The following is a 17,300-nucleotide window of genomic DNA, read 5'->3' as shown; positions in this document are numbered from 1 at the left end:
CAAATAACCAGAACTTTGTTATTCCTTGACCATTTTCTGTAATTGAGGTATCAAATTAAAGAGCAGATATTGGACTTTTTAAAAATGTGGTTTTCTTTTTAAAACCCATATAGGCCGGCCAAGTGACTTTTTAGAATCCCCTTTTCAAATCGTTTTTGCTCACTCATGCGTGAATGAGAAATAATTAAAGTAATTCCAGATGAAAGAGGAGATTCTAAGCTTTAAAATGGTAGGTCATTTGTCCATGTATTTGTGATTAAGTTATGATAAATCTCGGTTTCGTTTTTTGTGGCACGCACTTTGTATATCTTACTTATATTTTGTACGGCAATTTGACCTTTTATGACCGTAAACGAACTTTAACTGACCTATGCGTGATTTAAATGCCCAGTAATCCATATATTTGCACTTGATCTGTTATGCTTTAATTTGATACCAAACAAGACATGTTGATTCCGTAAAATATTAAGATCACATGCAAGAGGCATGTGAAAAAGTGGGCGTGTTCTATATGACGTCAATAAAAAAAAATGCCTACGGGTGCCCTGGTGGCACCCGTCGGATTCTTGGAGTAGACACCTTATATGTACTACAAGTTCAAGCAAAAAAAAATGCAGTCATACCCAATTTGATTGTTATGTTGGGGTTCTACTTGACTATAATAATATACAGTAATTGTATGACGTCTCATTTTGTGCGTCACAACATGGCCCATGGCATGCGTCAATTTTGTTTGTTCAATTTTTTACCATATATTATGTTCTTAGTGAATGAGGTGAAAAATGGCAACCCGTGTAAATGTAGACACGCCTTGGGTTGACTGGACCAGCTGGTGGACCACCCTTAGTTGCCAATCCTAGGGTTCAATATAAGCGATGTGCAGTTGATAAGGGTTCTCGAATTGATCGATTTCTATCAAATAATAATCCCGATGGACATTGTCATAGTTCTTCACTACTGCAATCCCAATCGGTTCATATTCCTTCAAGAAGTATAAGTCGTCATTGATGACGCTGACATCTCTCATCTGTACGTTAATTATCATAGTGCAATTGGTATAGTGGCCATTCGGCAGCACATCCTTGTAGAAGTTCTTTCCCGTTTTTGAGATGGAAAAAAAGACACGTCGTGGATTTCCTGAAGGAGAGAACATACCCAACAATACCGTAATGTTCCATTCATTGTCATTTGATGTAAGTACAGGGTATTGGAATCGGTCGAAGCTATTAATTGAAGTTTAAAGGTAAGCTTATTGTCAGTGGCGTACCGTGCCGGTCACGGCATTGGGGGGGGGCACCAGCAAAAATTTCGGGTCACTTAGGGAGCGCGCGAAGCGCGCTCAGTTGTCTGGTATATTAACCTAATAGAGATATTTTATGGACATGCAGTGCCATTAAACGGATATGTATCTCACTGATTAAATAATGCGAGCGCGAAGCGCGAGCTGAAAATTTTTGATATTGAGGGCTAAAAATTGACATTATAAGCGAATTGTTTTGTAATCATGATACTTAACTGTCTAGCTAAACAAACAATGCGAGCGCGAAGTGCGAGCAAAATTTTTTGCCCTGACCCTAAACAAGGAAATTTTAAGGATTGTATTTTAGAATCCATTAAGAGTATAAATATCTCACCATAGTCATCTAATGCTATTGCCATCCTTTGCTGATTTTGTTAGAATTACATCTAATCACAGTCATGAAGCACATTTTGTAGTCATGTAATCATGATTATCATACGCATCTTACTAATCAAATACTGCAAGCGCAAAAGCGCGAGCTGAAAATTTAGGAAATATAGACCTGAAGAGGGGCATTCTAAGGGTTGTTTGTAGGAATTCTCTAAGACCCTCCGTATTTGACTAACCAAATGATGCGAGCGCGAAGCGCGAGCTGAAATTTTTGTATATATTGACCACAAACATGGATATTTTAAGGACTATAGTTACGAATCCATTAAGTCAGAGTATACATATCCCACCATAGTCATCTAATGCGAGTGCCAAGCGCTTGCTGATTTTGTTAGAATTACATCTAAACACATGGAGCACTTTTTGAAGTCATTGCAATCATGATTATTATACGCATCTCACTAATGCAATACTGCGAGCGCGAAGCGCGAGCTAAAATTTTTTGATATTCAGATCAGAAAAATTGACATTTTAAGGACTGATTTTAGGAGTTCATGAAGAGCAGAAATCTCACCAATCCACTACTGCGAACGTTAGCACGGACAGGAAATGTTTATATTAAGATCTTAAAATAGGGCAATAACTTTCAGTAGTCATGAAAACGAAGAATATATCACTACTTAAAACAATAATAACTCTAATTGCGAGGAAATATAGTATTTTTTTGTATATTGATTTGAAAACGGGAGGCTTTAGTAAAGCAGGTCTATATATCTCGTTAAAAAGTCTATGCGAGCACCAGGAACAATGAAGACACAATTACGCAAATAATATTTCATAAAGTTGCTGAAAAAATGCTTCTTATGTTATATAACATAATATAATATAATACTATGATAAACAACAATTTCTTCTTTTCCCCACTACGTTTCTCTTCCCTTTTCCCTCTTTTTCTCCTTTTCCCCTTTTTTTTGGCCAGCCGATTAGGGGGGCATGTGCCCCCATGCCCCCGTAGTTACGCCACTGCTTATTGTATTACATCCATTATGCCTAATCCTAGTTTATGATACTTAACGAATTTGATAGACCTCCAAATTCTTCATTGAAAGCGTGGACCTGTAACACTGATTTTCGAACCCATTTGTCGAATATGTTTTCATTATTTGTTTATTCCAAGTACACATTGTGTAAGAAAGGTAGAATGAAAAGGGGAAGCCGGTAAGGTTGGATTGTGGTCGCATTCCCGCACTAAGGCCCTTAGCGTGCTCTCAGCGCGTCGCCTTTCCGCACAAAATGTAAAAAAAAGGCTCTACGCGTCGCCTTTCCGCACAAAGGCAGTTACTAGCGCGCACTGAACGTCGCCTTCCCGCGAAAAGGTCATTCGCGTGCAGTGAACAATCCGCGCTTAATATGGCCCCTTGTGCTAATAGGCGTCGCGCAGTGCGCTCTAATGACGCATCGTAGGGATATAGAAGTAGTTAGGCAATTCCACTCGCGTATAGATGTTTTTTTTTTGGGGGGGGAGGTAAGCCGCTCCAAAAAGTTTCTCGACCAAGAAAAACAAAACACACACATACAGAGAAAGCGTACGGGAAAGAAAAGAAGAAAATATTCATTATTTACCGAATAATGTCAAAATCTATCTCAAAATTTAATTTTTATTTCGAAAAAGTAAAAAAAAACCTTGTTCACTTTCGCTTGCTGTGGGGAATTTTTGTCACACACGTCATGCTGTGCACCTCATTACGTCAGTAATCGAGGGGCAAAGTTCTAAACAAATACATTTCTGTTTCTGTGGTCTGGAATGTTTGTGGTAACTCCTGTAGGAACTCGGCAGGACAGCATTATGGTGGTAAACGCCATGTTGGTATATAACCAACTGCATATAAAACATTTTACGTCTAGGTTAATCAGTCATAGTGGCTAACAGTTTTATCACCACTGGTGTAAATCCCGGGGGGAGGGGGGATATACCCCCCCCTTTGTAGGAGGGGGTGGCCTGTACAAACATCCCCCACTTTTTACGAAAGAAATGAAAAAATCACAAGAGATAATTGTTTTATTAGTGAAAATTCTTCCTGATATTCCGTTTACCAAATTAAACAAATCATAAAATGCATATAAAGAGCCACGTACTTCACCATTTCCAAACGAAACTTATGTCCTTATTATAACATTGAAGCCCGGGGGCAACCTCCATTCACAAGTGGATACCATGCGCGACCATGTGGTCTCGAAGAGCACCCTAAACACGTAGTTTCCATATTCTGAAAATGCACCCCTTAACAAGTATTGGCGTGTAAAACCCTACCCAGTATTGGAAACAAAACGGTACTCTTGGCAAATATTCCCTGAAATGAACCCCTAAACAAGTACAGGAATGTTTTATTGTTACGGGTCCTTCGGTCGTCGGCTTTACCTTATGCAGCTTCTACACCTCGCGCAAATTCGGACTCTAAACACGAAGTGTTGGGGCAAAAGGGACATTCTTTATAAAACATTTTAATTTAGTTTAATCATCCCCGCAAATTCAACCCTAAACACGTAATTTTCCTAAAGGAATAGATACCCTTTTTTCATTATTTTTTTGTTTTTGACACCCTTATCACGTTACGTACGTAACGTGCCCTATCGTCAAAAAGACATCCTTTTTACGTTTTTTTTTTTTTTGGGGGGGGGGTCGCGCATGGTATCCACTCGTCAATGTAAGTGCCCCCCGGGCATTGAAGAGAAACCCCCGTTTCTTCAAATTCGATTGTTGGGGTCTTTGTGAAGGGATTAAGATGGAATGTCAACATTTTTTCAAATGTAACCTCTAATAAAACCATTAAACCATCATGGGGTAAAAAAGATAAAAACATTGGAGGGGTATTTTCCATGTGGACATACAGTGGCGTAACTACGGAGGGCATGGGGGCACGTGCCCCCCCCCCCCCCCCCCCGAATCGGCTGACAAAAAAAACGGGAAAAGGAGAAAAGAAGGAGAAAGGAAGAGAAAAGTAGTGGGAAAGTAGTGGAAAGAAGAAAATATTACTCATTAAAATGTTATATTATTATGTTATGTATGCGGGAGGTAAGCTTTGGAACACCTTGCCATGCGCTACAATAACTTCAACATCTGTAGGGGAAGGCGGGGTAAGTTGTGACAGTTTTTGCTTTTTGCATGTTAGAATTGATATGATTAATAATCTTGTCGAAATAAGTACCTTGCCTTGAAATTTAATTCTTCTGAAATATTTTCCACCTATATATAACTTTCTATCCCCACACTGAAAGTCATCGTGACCTTTGAAAAAAACGATGTCAAATGGCTCAACTTGCCCCATATATGGGGTAAGTTTGAGCCACCTTCTGGGGTAAGTTGAGCCACAAAAACTATGTACAAAATGTATGAGGGGAGAACCAGCATGTCAAATTTTTGTTTAAAGTCTTTTCACTTGCTAATTCTCTATAAATACTAACATCCTTTAAAAGGAAAAGAGCAGTCATGTAAATTTGCTCCTTTCAGCCAGCATTTCAATCAATTTTTATGGTTTGTTTGTTTTTTAAGATACATTACCATATGAATTACCATGGTTCAACTTGCCCCATGCTGTTTGGCTCAACTTACCCCAGTCCGAACTTAGTGTGATAATTTTGTATCCACACATTTATTATGCATCCATCATATAAAAGACTATGACAAGAATGAAGATCCATACCTGGACTAATAATGTTGTTATCATGTCTTTATTATATTTAAAGACATGTGTATTTATAAAGCACTTATCTATTTCACACTCTTTTTTACTTTTTTGACTGAAATTCATATTTTTCCCTCTAAAAAACTACTTTTTGTTTCAAAGTTGAAAACAATATGGTGGGGTTAGGGGTTATGATATGGGTCATCAATACATGACACCACCACAATGTCTGACTCATTCATTATTGGCCTGGGGCTGGTGGCTCAGCTTGCCCCTATGCTCAACTTACCCCGCCTTCCCCTACTTTTAAGCATTTGTATAAGAAAGCATTTTTTAACTAAGTGTTGCCTTTTTTTTACCAATGTAAACGTCCAGCTGCATTTATTTTTAGTCTCTTTTGAACCTTTAGTGCAATCATTTATATTGAGTGGGGGCCTGGACGTTGCAAGCTTCGTTTCCTTTTTAACAATCAGAGAATGAGTCGTGTGTGGATTGTTTTATTCATGTGTTGTTGCAGAGTGATCTGTCTACCGTGAATGTTGGAGAGTTTATGAAATAATCTGGGTGGGGTTGACTGATTGTGATTGATTGTGATTAATTGTTGGTGAAACATATTTTCTTTTCTTAGCAGAAGTATCCGATTTGCATAACAATGCTTGCGTGAGGAGTGTCTGAATTCCTAAACCATTCGGAATTCACTGACCGAGTTCGACACAGCGCAGTACGGACGTCTTTTTATCTACGTCATGTACGTGTTAAGTCTATAGGCCTTGTCGCTTTACTCTACGAATGGATTCGATGTTATATTTTTAAAATAATGTCGAATCAAGAGGCAGGTTCCGAAAATTCTGCTCAACAATCTGGAGTTCTTTCGCCTTCTTTTGTAGGCAGTGCAATAAAGGAGGCATTTGGCTCGTTTAAAGAATATTTTGACTCTTCCATTGCCCAGGTCAAGGAAGAGAATGAGAAAAAGCTTTCAGCTGCTTCTACGGAGCTTCAACAACTTAAAAGGGCTTCTGAGTTGTCTTTCAGATTTAAAGGTAATAAAGTCCAATACGAATTCAATTCGAACCTTCAGGAGAAGTTGGAGAAGGGAGTTGCCCTACTAGAGGAAGGCAAGCAAGTTACAGCCCTTGTTTTGCTGAAGGAAGGTATCGCAGATATTACAAAAAGGAAGAAGCATATCAGAATAGCCGATAAGTCAGAAGCAGGTTAGTGGGATAAATATAAATGTCTAAAAAAAAAAGAGAGAGAGATGCCAGCCTTCTAAGCTGGGCCTATTGCTCGTGTGAATTTTATGAACGGTTGTGCGTATGTTTTCTTTCTTAATTGAAGCTATGCGTTTTTTCGTTGGAATTACTTCATTACTTCATTATAGGACATTAATCAAGTTAATAATAAAGATGTAGTAATCACATTCATCTTTTAGGTTGGTCTGCAGTAGATGAGTACTTGAGTGACGAACTAGCAAGCGACTCCGAAGATGAAAAGAGAATTAGGCAAGCTCAGGCTCGTGCAGCCAGAAAACGTAAGGCATCCCGTTCAACGAACAAGGGTAAATCAGCCAAGAATGTTGGAAGTTCTCAATGTCCTTCTACATCTACTACTTCTGACAACTTTTTTCGTGGCTTTGGGTCAAGAAATCGATTTCCGCTTGGGAGTGGCACCAACCCATCTACAAGCAGTTGGCGTGGGTATGCAAGTGGCCCCAGACCCACCGATTAATGTTTTGCCTGTGGTAAACAAGGGCATTGGAGGAGAGGTTGCCCAGGTGGCAGGAACCAAGGTTCATCCTTCAGAGATGGCCAACAGAGTTAAGGGATCCCTTGATCATAGTCAAACTGAACAAGGTAAATCTCAGTTTTTGTTGTATACTCGATGAAGTATGGTGCATGAAAATGATCAAACAGTGTATCAAGGAATGTATATTCCAAGTAAAATTCTATGTTGAGGAAGAAGTCTATTTATGTAAAGAAAATATATGTTCTTTTGGTTAATTCCAGCTTTAATAACGAATGAACCTCAACAGGGAGATGTAACAGCCCAATCAAACTGGAATATATTGAATACTCCTGGTCCGTCTACTGCGGGTCCTTCTCAATTAATACACACAGAAACAGAGTCTCGTTGGGGTTGCGGCGAAACCGTGACATCAAGTAACGTCAGTGCTACTTCGACAGGATATTCAGGGTATGAGGAAGATTTTTATTTGAGAAATTATTATGAGTATGAACAAGGAAATTCAGAACCTTTGGTTAAAGGTAGATTAAAGGCATCCGTAAAATTTTGGAAATCAATCGATGCACCTCAATTTGTTATAGATGTCATTGAGCAAGGTTACAAGTTACCTTTTTTACATACACCCCCTAAAACAAAAATGAAAAATAATAAGTCGGCATTGAATTATCCAGAATTCGTTTCTGAAGCCATTAACGATTTACTTAAAAAGGTTTTGATTGTTGAATCCGCTAGTGCACCTTTTGTCGTTAATCCCCTTTCAGTTTCAATTCAGAGCTCAGGTAAAAAGAGGCTTATTCTTGATTTACGTTATGTCAACGAACACTTGTGGAAGGACAAAATTAAGTTTGAAGATTGGAACGTAGCATTGTCTTATTTCAAAAAAGGAGATTTTATGTTTTCCTTTGACCTGAAGTCGGGTTATCATCACTATGAGATCTTTCAAGAACATAAAAAATTCTTAGGCTTTAGTTGGGATTTCGGAAGTGGCACTAGGTTTTTCTCATTTCAGGTTTTGCCATTATTTTGGATTGGCAACTGCTCCTTATGTTTTCACTAAATGCCTCAAGCTTATTGTTAATCATTGGCGTAGAAATGGTATTTTCATTGTTTTGTATTAAGATGATGGATGGGGTCGTGCACCTTCATTTGATTCATGTGATATTATGGCCAAGACAGTGAAAAATGACTTACTTGAAGCAGGTTTGGTACCAAACATTGAAAAATCTCAATGGACTCCTGTCCAGTCCTTGGATTGGTTAGGATTAACATGGGACAGTAGAGTAGCTTGTATAAAGATTACTGAAAGAAGGATGGAGGATCTTGAGTTATGTTTAAATTCATTTCAAGCAGAATTGCCTGAGGTTTCAGCGCGAAAGATCGCAGTTATAGCTGGAAAGATCAATTCACTATATCCAGTGTTCGGCACAGTTACTCAATTGAAAACCAGATTCTTGCATCACGAAATAATCCAGAGGGCACATTTGGATAAGGTATACATGATCAGTAGTGATAATGATCTTATATCCGAGTTGTTCTTCTGGGAGAAGAATTTAAATATTCTTAACATTAAGATCATTTCTACAAATTCTGTTCCACAGACAATCATCTATTCTGATGCGAGTCAATCAGGCTGCGGGGCCTGGGTTTCTGAATGCGCAGGCATGAAAATGGTAAGAAATTGGACTGAGTCTGAAATGGTTAAAAGCTCCACTTGGAGAGAATTAAAGTCAGTAAGTATGGCACTTCAAACATTTGTGTCTCACTTGAGACATAAAACTGTCAAGGTCCTCTGTGACAATAAAGGAGTAGAATCGATCGTAAATAAAGGAAGTATGATTGCAGAATTACACGATATGAGTTTACACATCTTTGAGTTGTGTAAAAGAAATCATATTAGTCTTCACGTTCATTGGGTTCCCAGAGAGGAGAATCGAGCTTGCAGATACACTGAGTCGCATCATAGATTTTGATGATTGGGGTGTGTCGGATGAATTTTTCGAATTTTTGGACAAAATCTGGGGCCCTCACACTGTCGACAGATTCGCGGACGATCATAATTTCAAAATTAAGAATTTCAATTCTAAATATTGGTGTCCCATAACAAATCATGTTGATTCTTTCTCATGCGATTGGTCGGGCGAGAATAATTGGTTGGTTCCACCTATCGAATGTATAGGACAAGTACTTAAACATCTGAAGGTTTGTTCTGCTAGGGGGACTTTGGTTGTTCCCTTCTGGCCGTCAGCACCATTCTGGCCGATTCTTTTCTCTGAACAAAGTGAATTTCGTTCCTTAATCTCTGAATACTTTAAAATTGATAATCCCCAAGGAATTTTCGTTCAAGGCAGAAATAGAAAATCCATTTTTGGGACAAAGAAATTCCAAAGCCCAGTCTTATGTCTACGCCTCAATGTTTTGTGAGAGATGGTTGACATGAATGTTGGTATGTAATAATTACCCCCTTGGGGGAGGTTGATTCAAAATTATACTGCTGGAATGCAACATGTAATTATTACATGGCCGCATGGCAGATAGCTGCATAGCTAGGATCCACTTATGCTGCAGAGCAAAGAAGTGGTGATGGAAATTGGAGAAAGTTTTGATTATGGAAAAGGATAATCATAGTAAAGGTTGATAAGGATTTGTTATGAGATTCATTCTCAAATCAGTTATTATTTATTGGCTGCGGAGCCCAGAATAAAGGAATTGAAGATGATAGAAAGCATTCAAAATTTTTCGAAAATGCAGAATTCTTGAGAATAAAATGTCTCATCAAGTTTTTCTGTTTCTACGACAGAAATAAATATTGTCGCAAAGGAAATGGATTCCAAAGCTGATTGCTGTGTTAAGCTTTCAGGACGATTGGAACGTATTCTGATATGGAACCGTGATACAGAACTTTCATATGAAAATTTAAGTTTACATATCAAAACACCTGGTTTGATTATAGCTGCATAGCTTTATTTGTGCTGTCATGGCTGTAAAACATATTGGAAGTGATGAAATTTTGAGAAGTTGATAAAATGACTGAAATTGAGAATTTATTACAAATTAAATAGGAAAATTTGTATTGAGATTAATATGTACATGCTTAATTTTTGTTAAATTTTTCTTAAATCCAGACATTCTCTACATGAAGGATATGATATAACTTTGAATAAGGTCTTGACAGCTTCGAGAGCTGATAACACTATGAGTAAATACAACAGAGCGTTGATTGCCTGGAATGATTGGTGTAACCAAAATAAGGTAAATTCTGATACAGCAGAACCAGAAGACATTAGTCGCTATCTCATTCATTTGTATCAAAAAGAAGCTCCTTATTCTCGGATAGAGTCGGCTTTTTACGCCATTAAGTGGCATTTTGACTGCAAGCCAAGGATGAATGTTAATCCATGTGATCGCAAGTTCATACATATTGTTTTACAAGGTTTAAAGAAATTACTAAACAAACCGATCGTTAAGAAAGAAATTATAACTCCAGATATTTTGAAAGCAGTTGTTGAGAAATATGGGTCTTCAAACAGTCTGTTAGATATTCGATTATGTGCTATGATTTTGATTTCCTATGCAGGCTTTTTACGTTTTGATGAAATGATACATATTCGAAGATGTGATTTAGACTTGTATTTGTCTCATGTGAATATTTTCATCATGAAAAGTAAAACCGATATTTACAGGCAAGGAGCATGGGTTCTATAGGTGCTACGAATTCCCCCACCTGCCCAGTATTAGCTTTGAGGAAATATTTGATTGCAGCGGGGCTTAACGATACCTCTGATGAACAATTTCTTTTTAGGCCCCTAAATTACTGTAAATCCAGTAATACAAGTTAAGAGGTGGACAGTTGTCTTATACTAGATGTTTAGAATTATTGAGAGAGGCGTTGGCGAAAGTAGGGTTGAATCCCAAGAGTTTTGGCATGCATAGCCTCAGAAGTGGCGGAGCCACAGCAGCAGCGAACTTTGGTGTTCCGGACAGGTTGTTTAAGAAACATGGTAGATGGGGGTCGGAGACCGCTAAAGATGGATATATTAAGGACAATATGAAGGATCGTCTTTCAGTTTCTCTGAATTTGGGGCTTTAAAATTATTTCTTTGTAAATGTACTAGGAAAATTAGCCTCAGTATGATTTTACGTATAACTTTGTTAAAGATAGATTGTAGGTGTTCGATGAGATTATTGAACAAGACATGTTGTATTATCATTATACATTAAAAGTTGGTTAAATTGAAATAATTGCCTTGTTTAATGCATTTTCTTGTTTACCCGTTCTTTGATTGACTGAGAGGGGGAGCTGTATATTTAGCTTGTCTTGCCGTCGAAGCTTGGTGCTCCCCTCGAAACAGGTATGTTTTTGTAAAGTATATAAATGTTTTCAATTTCAGGTGAACTGGCCGGATGTGCTAAATAGCCCAGTCATTTTAGCCCAAATTTTGACTAAACTTGGAACAAATTGCAACAGAATTTTTTTTATCACAATTCATTTCTGTAAGGTCCCTAGTACAACATACTAAAAGTCCCAGACTTTCCGAATAGGGGAAAGGCATCTAATTTGCATAAATTCAAGATGGCTGCCAAAATTAATTGATATGCCTTATCCTTAATATTTTTTGTACAGATAATGGAAAAATCTTGAAATGAATACGCAATTCACTATGATTAAGATATCATAAATCGGTTGCAATCGTTTCCGGGACTGTCCGGTTCATATTTTTCGAAAAATGTGAGAAATTATGCCAAAATTTTGGTGTTTTCGGTCAAAAATTTGCATGTGCATTGAAATCTTTCTGTTTTAACATTAGCATCAACAACTAATGTTAAATATCAGCATTCGACAAGAAAGGGGATATATCAACGAAAAAATTGATATGCTTCATAACAGTATTAATGTCTTAACTTGCTTAGATTAAGGGCAAATACATCCGAATGTATTATGCGATATTGCGATAAAGTGACACCAAAAACCAACCTCCGTGTCCAGTCAACCTGTTATATCGACTACAACGCGATCGCTTGGATGCCTTTGAAGATAGTACAATAAACTAAATCGGTCTTGCCTCGCCTTTGTTGGTGTGACTAACACGCGTAAATACAATGACGTCTAGCGATACAAAGGTGTATATTACTTAAATTGATATGTGGGCAAAGGGCTTTTTCTTCATTTGAAAGTAACTTTTATGTTAATGAAATTTCTTAGAAAAAGTAAGAGGATGCATATGCAATTACGTTGAAGAACATCACAGCATAGTCCCGCAATAGCTTGTCAAAGTTACCCCTTATCCGTAGCTCAACTATTAAAAATATCATGCTTTTTGGAGCCCCCAATGTGACAACGCGGTGTTTTGCTACAAAGAAAAAACTTTTTATTGTCTAGAAATCACTTGGAGGCAAAAGAGTAGGCTTTTCTCTTTGAGTTACATATAAAGAAGTGATGGCACATCAAAGCCTACCCTTTCAGGGGTCTTCTGAAGTCACCAACCCCTTTTTGTATTTTGCTCATTTCTTGGAAAATTCGCACAAATTTTAGCTCCATTGAGGCAATAGGCGTTTCCCCTTTGCAGTAAACCGATTTACTTGTTTTGTAAGCACTTGGGGATGGAAAAATAGATTTTCTTCTATCAGCTAAATTTAAAGAAGTGCTGGCACAGCAAAGTCTATCCCCTGCGGGGTTCGCTAAAGTCAATCACCCCTTTTCCATATTTTGCCAAATTATGGAAAAATCTATAAATCCGGAGCCCTCATTGAGGCAAGATGTTTCTGCTACAGTGTAAGCCACTTTTAGTGTTTTAAAACCACTTGGAAACAAAAGAGTAGTCTTTTGTCTATGTGCTACGTATAAAGAAGTGCTGGCACATCAAAGCCTACATCCTTTAGGGAGCTGCTGAAATCACCCCACCCCTTAAGCGTATTTTACCCATTTCTTGTAAAATTTTGGAGCCCCAATGAGGTAAAAGGCGTTTCCCCCTTTGCAGTAGACCACTTTTATTCTTTGGAACCACTTGGAGATAACAAAATTTGATTTTCTTCCATCAGCTACATACAAAGAAGTGCTGTCACAGCAAGCCCTACCTCTCAGGGGTTTGCCGAAGTCAACCATCCCTTTTCCATATTTTGCCTATTTATGGAAAAATCTATCAATTCGGAGCCTCATTGCTGCAAGAATGTTTTATAGCAAACCACCTTCATTGTTTCGTAACCACTTGGACATTTAAAAAAAAATCCTTTATATCAGCTACATAAGAAGTTCTGGCTCAGCAAAGCCTACCCCCTCAGGGGTTCCCTAAGTCTCCCCACCCTTTTTGCCTATTTTCCCCTTCTTATTTTATTTATAATTTATGGGGAAAATCTGCCAATTTGGAGCCCCTATTAAGGCAAAACGTTGTTTCTGCTTATAGCAAACTTCTTTCATTGTTTCGTAACCAGTTGGAGATAAAAAAGTAGATTTTCCTCCATCAACTACAATGAAGAAGTGCTGGCCCAGCAAAGCCTATACCTCCCTTAGGGGTTCCCGAAGTCTCAAAATTGCAGTTTTTGACACCCCCCCCCCCCCCCCCATTCGGGCAAAAGGCATTTCTGCTATATGGTTAAGTCACATTTATTATTTGAAACTTAAAGATGAGTAGGTTTAGTCTATCAGCGCATCGACCCTTCCCTCTTCAGGGACTACAAATTGACAGATTTTCCCATAAATTGGCAAAATACGGCGCATCGACCCCTTCCCTCTTCAGGGGCTCCAAATTGACAGATTTTTCCCATAAATTGGCAAAATACGGAAAAAAGTGCTACTTTGGTATACAGTTAAATAGTAGTATAATAGGATGTGGCAGGTCTAATAGCTATACATCTTATTTTTCTCTTGAACTTTGAGATCGAGCAAGCAGAAAATGTCATTATTTTGGTGTACAATGTCACGTGACTAGCATATGATAGTTTCCGTGCCTAGACCCTTTCATGTTAAACAATTAATACAGTCCAAACAGAATCGAATTTATGTATTTAATATTAATAGTAACAATGTCCTTGTGGTATAAATCTTTGCTTACTGATATTTATGATACAGCGATAGTTTGAGGAAGTCAATGTTTATAGTATATCGAGGCAGGAATTGATATGATTTGCAATCGGGTCTGAGTACATAGTATACACTGGCGTCGTCTGCTACGTAAACTTAATGAGCGAATATGACCAAAATTAACCATTATGTTTATGCAAATTAGAACACTTTCCCCTATTCGGATTTTCTGGGACTTTTAGTATGGTCTTCTATGGACCTCAAAGAAACGTTCTGCATTGAAATAAATTCTGTTGCAATTTGTTCCAAGTGAAAATTTAAAATGACTGGACTAAATGGATAGTGAGGCGTGACTGAAAATAATTTATTCACGATTGAGGGTCGAATTAGGGAATAATGTGTGTTGGGTGATAGGGTGAATGGATGGATGGATGGGTGCGTAGTGTGTAGGCCTACTCTTTAAATGGATCACGAGGTTTGCAAATGGTTCCTGGTTCCTCTTTTCTTTCTCATTTTAACTTGTAAATACTGATTCTCAATGAAATTGCGTAATACGAACTGCCATTGTATTTTTTTTTAGCTTATTACATGCAGCTGGTCGTATTCTTATCAGCTTAGAATTTTGATGTAAGTTTTCAACCTTTTCAGGACCTTGATGTAAAACAGTGTTTTTATACTGATCTTGTGTTTTTCCTGAATAAATATATTTCAATAAAAAAGAATAAACTAAAATTTCAACTGTATCCTGTTTCAAAAAAATGTGTAGGGCCAACTTAATGGAAAATCTATAAAATCACCAGGGTTTGTGTGTGTGTGCGTGTGTGTGTTGCTGCGTGTATGTGTGTATGTTTATACATTTATATATTTGCTGATAAAATTTGTGTTTTCTTAGTTTTCTGTTTCTGATTTTAAATGATGTCAATGATATTGTTTTGGGGGCCATTATCTACAAGCAGTTTGCTTTTTTATGGTCCTAGCCATATTTTGTTTGCATAATTATGTATGATTTGTATATACACATTTTTATGGTTGAATAAACTTGAATTGAATTGAAAAATTGAAATATGTTACATTACATAAGAAACATTTTCATCATAACTTCAAGAAACATAATTTGCCTAGGGCCTACGTCTTCATTGTTCCTGCTGCTTGCATTGTCTGTTAACGAGAGATAATCCTGTTGTACTAAAACATCCCGTTTTCAAGTCTATAAAAAAAAACAAATATATTTCCTAGCACTTGAGTTATCATTGTTTTATGTAGTGACATATGCTTCTTTTTCATGACTCAAAAAGTGATTGCCCCATGTTAACGTCTTATATATGAAACATTTCCTGTCCGTGATGACGTTCGCATTAATGGATTGGTGAGATAAGTCTGCTCTTCATGAATTCCAAAAATCAGTCCTTAAAAAAATGTCCCTTCTTCTGATCTGAATATAAAAAATGCCCAGCTCGCGTTCGCGCTCGCATTATTTGGTTAATGAAATACGTATGGTCTCATTTAATTCCTACAAAGAAACCTTAGAATGCCCCCACTTCAGGTCTGAATTATCTAAATTTTCAGCTCGCACTTAGCGCTCGCAATATTTGATTAGTGAGATGCGTATGATCATAATCATGACTGCAATGTCAACAAAAAGTGTTCCATATGTGTCAGATGTATTTCTTATAAAATCAGCAAGTGCTTGGCACTCGCAGTAGATGACTATGGTGAGATATGCATACTCTTAATTGATTCCTAAAATATATTCTTTAAAATCTCGCTGTTTGGGGTCAAAATATACGAAGACTTCAGCTTGCGCTTCGCGATCGCATTGTAGGTACCTATCAGACAGAATTGCGGAAAATGCTCAAGGTTAGACGAGTGGCATCATTCAGATTCGTAATCAGCACCCTCGAATTGACAAGAAACCATAAAAAAATATTGTATATATAAAAAAAAAGGTTATGTCTCTTCTATCCTAGACTATAACATTGGCAATCAGGCGTAAATTTTCGGCGCACATGATGTGACAAAACCGTGCATCAGCATTAGACATACGAGGTATATAAATAAGCGTATAGTAATTTATACAGGAAATCTGCATGAACCATGGGTTCAACCGAGGATTTCAAAACCACCGATGTGAATTCGGGCCAGTGAATCCTACTTGGCAAGTTAAACTCCGAACTTTTCGCATTTACTTCGGGGAAACTCTCTACAACATACCAAATCAAAGTTCATTGACCCTAAATCACCTTTGACCTTGGTCATGTGACCTGAAACTCGCATTGTGTGGAGCGTTGTGGTCCAGTGGATTAGTCTTCTGACTTTGAAACAGAGGGTCGAGGGTTCAAATCCCAGCCATGGAGTAATTTCCTTCAGCAAGAAATTTATCCATATTGTGCTGCACTCAACCCAGGTAAAGTGAATGGGTACCCGGAAGGATTAATTCCTTGAATGCATGAGCACTGAAAGGTAGCTCGAGCTAAAGCCAGGGTAATAATAATAATAACATCGCGCCTCGGAATAGAACATTTCTAGATAGATGGCGCTATATTAATGTTTATTATTATTATTATAGGATGTTAAGTGATACTTGATTACTCTTATGTCAAATTTTTGTGAGCTAGATCAGTGAACTTTCAAAGTTACGATGGTAATTCAACAAATACCCCCAACATGGCAATGTTCATTGACCCTAAATGATCTTTGACCTTGTCATGTGACCTGAAACTCGCCCGGGATGTTCAGGAATATACTTATGTCAAAGTTTTATGAACTAGCTTCATAGAAATTAAAAGTTACGATGGAAATTAAACAAATACCACTAACATGCTTAAAGTTCATTGACCCTAAAATGACCTTTGACCTTAGTCATGTGATCTGATTCGTTCTTCGCGCTCGCAATATTTGTTTTTCTGTTTAGTAACTCCTGTTCTGTTTGGTAACTGGGGTGGTAACCCCTGTAGGAACTCGGCAGGACAGCTTTTTGCTGGTAAACGCCAAGCTGGAATCTAACAAATTACTTATAGGACGTCTAGTTTAATCAGTCACTCGGTTGACCTTATAGACGACATACATTACATTGCTCTTGGGCCTTTTTATTGAAGTGCAGACAATGGCAGAGTGGGGATTCCAACTCGCACAGCCTAACGATTATGAATCCCATGCTCTAACCACTAGACCACATTATGATGGGGATAGGGATGGTTCCATCGGAATCTCTTAACTCTTGGGGGCATTTCAT

At 37.8% G+C, this 17,300-nt stretch overlaps 1 protein-coding gene across 1 annotated transcript in view; it reads right to left on the bottom strand.

Moving 5' to 3' along the window:
* Positions 1–301: 301 nt before the first annotated feature.
* Positions 302–17,300, bottom strand: part of LOC121428199 (nidogen-2-like) — a 33,416-nt gene continuing 16,417 nt past the window's right edge. Inside the window, exon 5 of the mRNA XM_041624809.1 lies at positions 302–1,137. Coding sequence (XP_041480743.1) covers positions 857–1,137 — 281 coding nt within the window. The 3' untranslated portion in view covers positions 302–856. The remainder of the gene's footprint in view (positions 1,138–17,300) is intronic.

Source organism: Lytechinus variegatus, chromosome 14 (assembly GCF_018143015.1).
Source record: "Lytechinus variegatus isolate NC3 chromosome 14, Lvar_3.0, whole genome shotgun sequence".
Lineage (NCBI taxonomy): Eukaryota > Metazoa > Echinodermata > Echinoidea > Temnopleuroida > Toxopneustidae > Lytechinus > Lytechinus variegatus.
The sequence above is the reverse complement of the archived record's forward strand: the minus strand, read 5'-3'. Positions and strand labels throughout refer to the sequence as shown.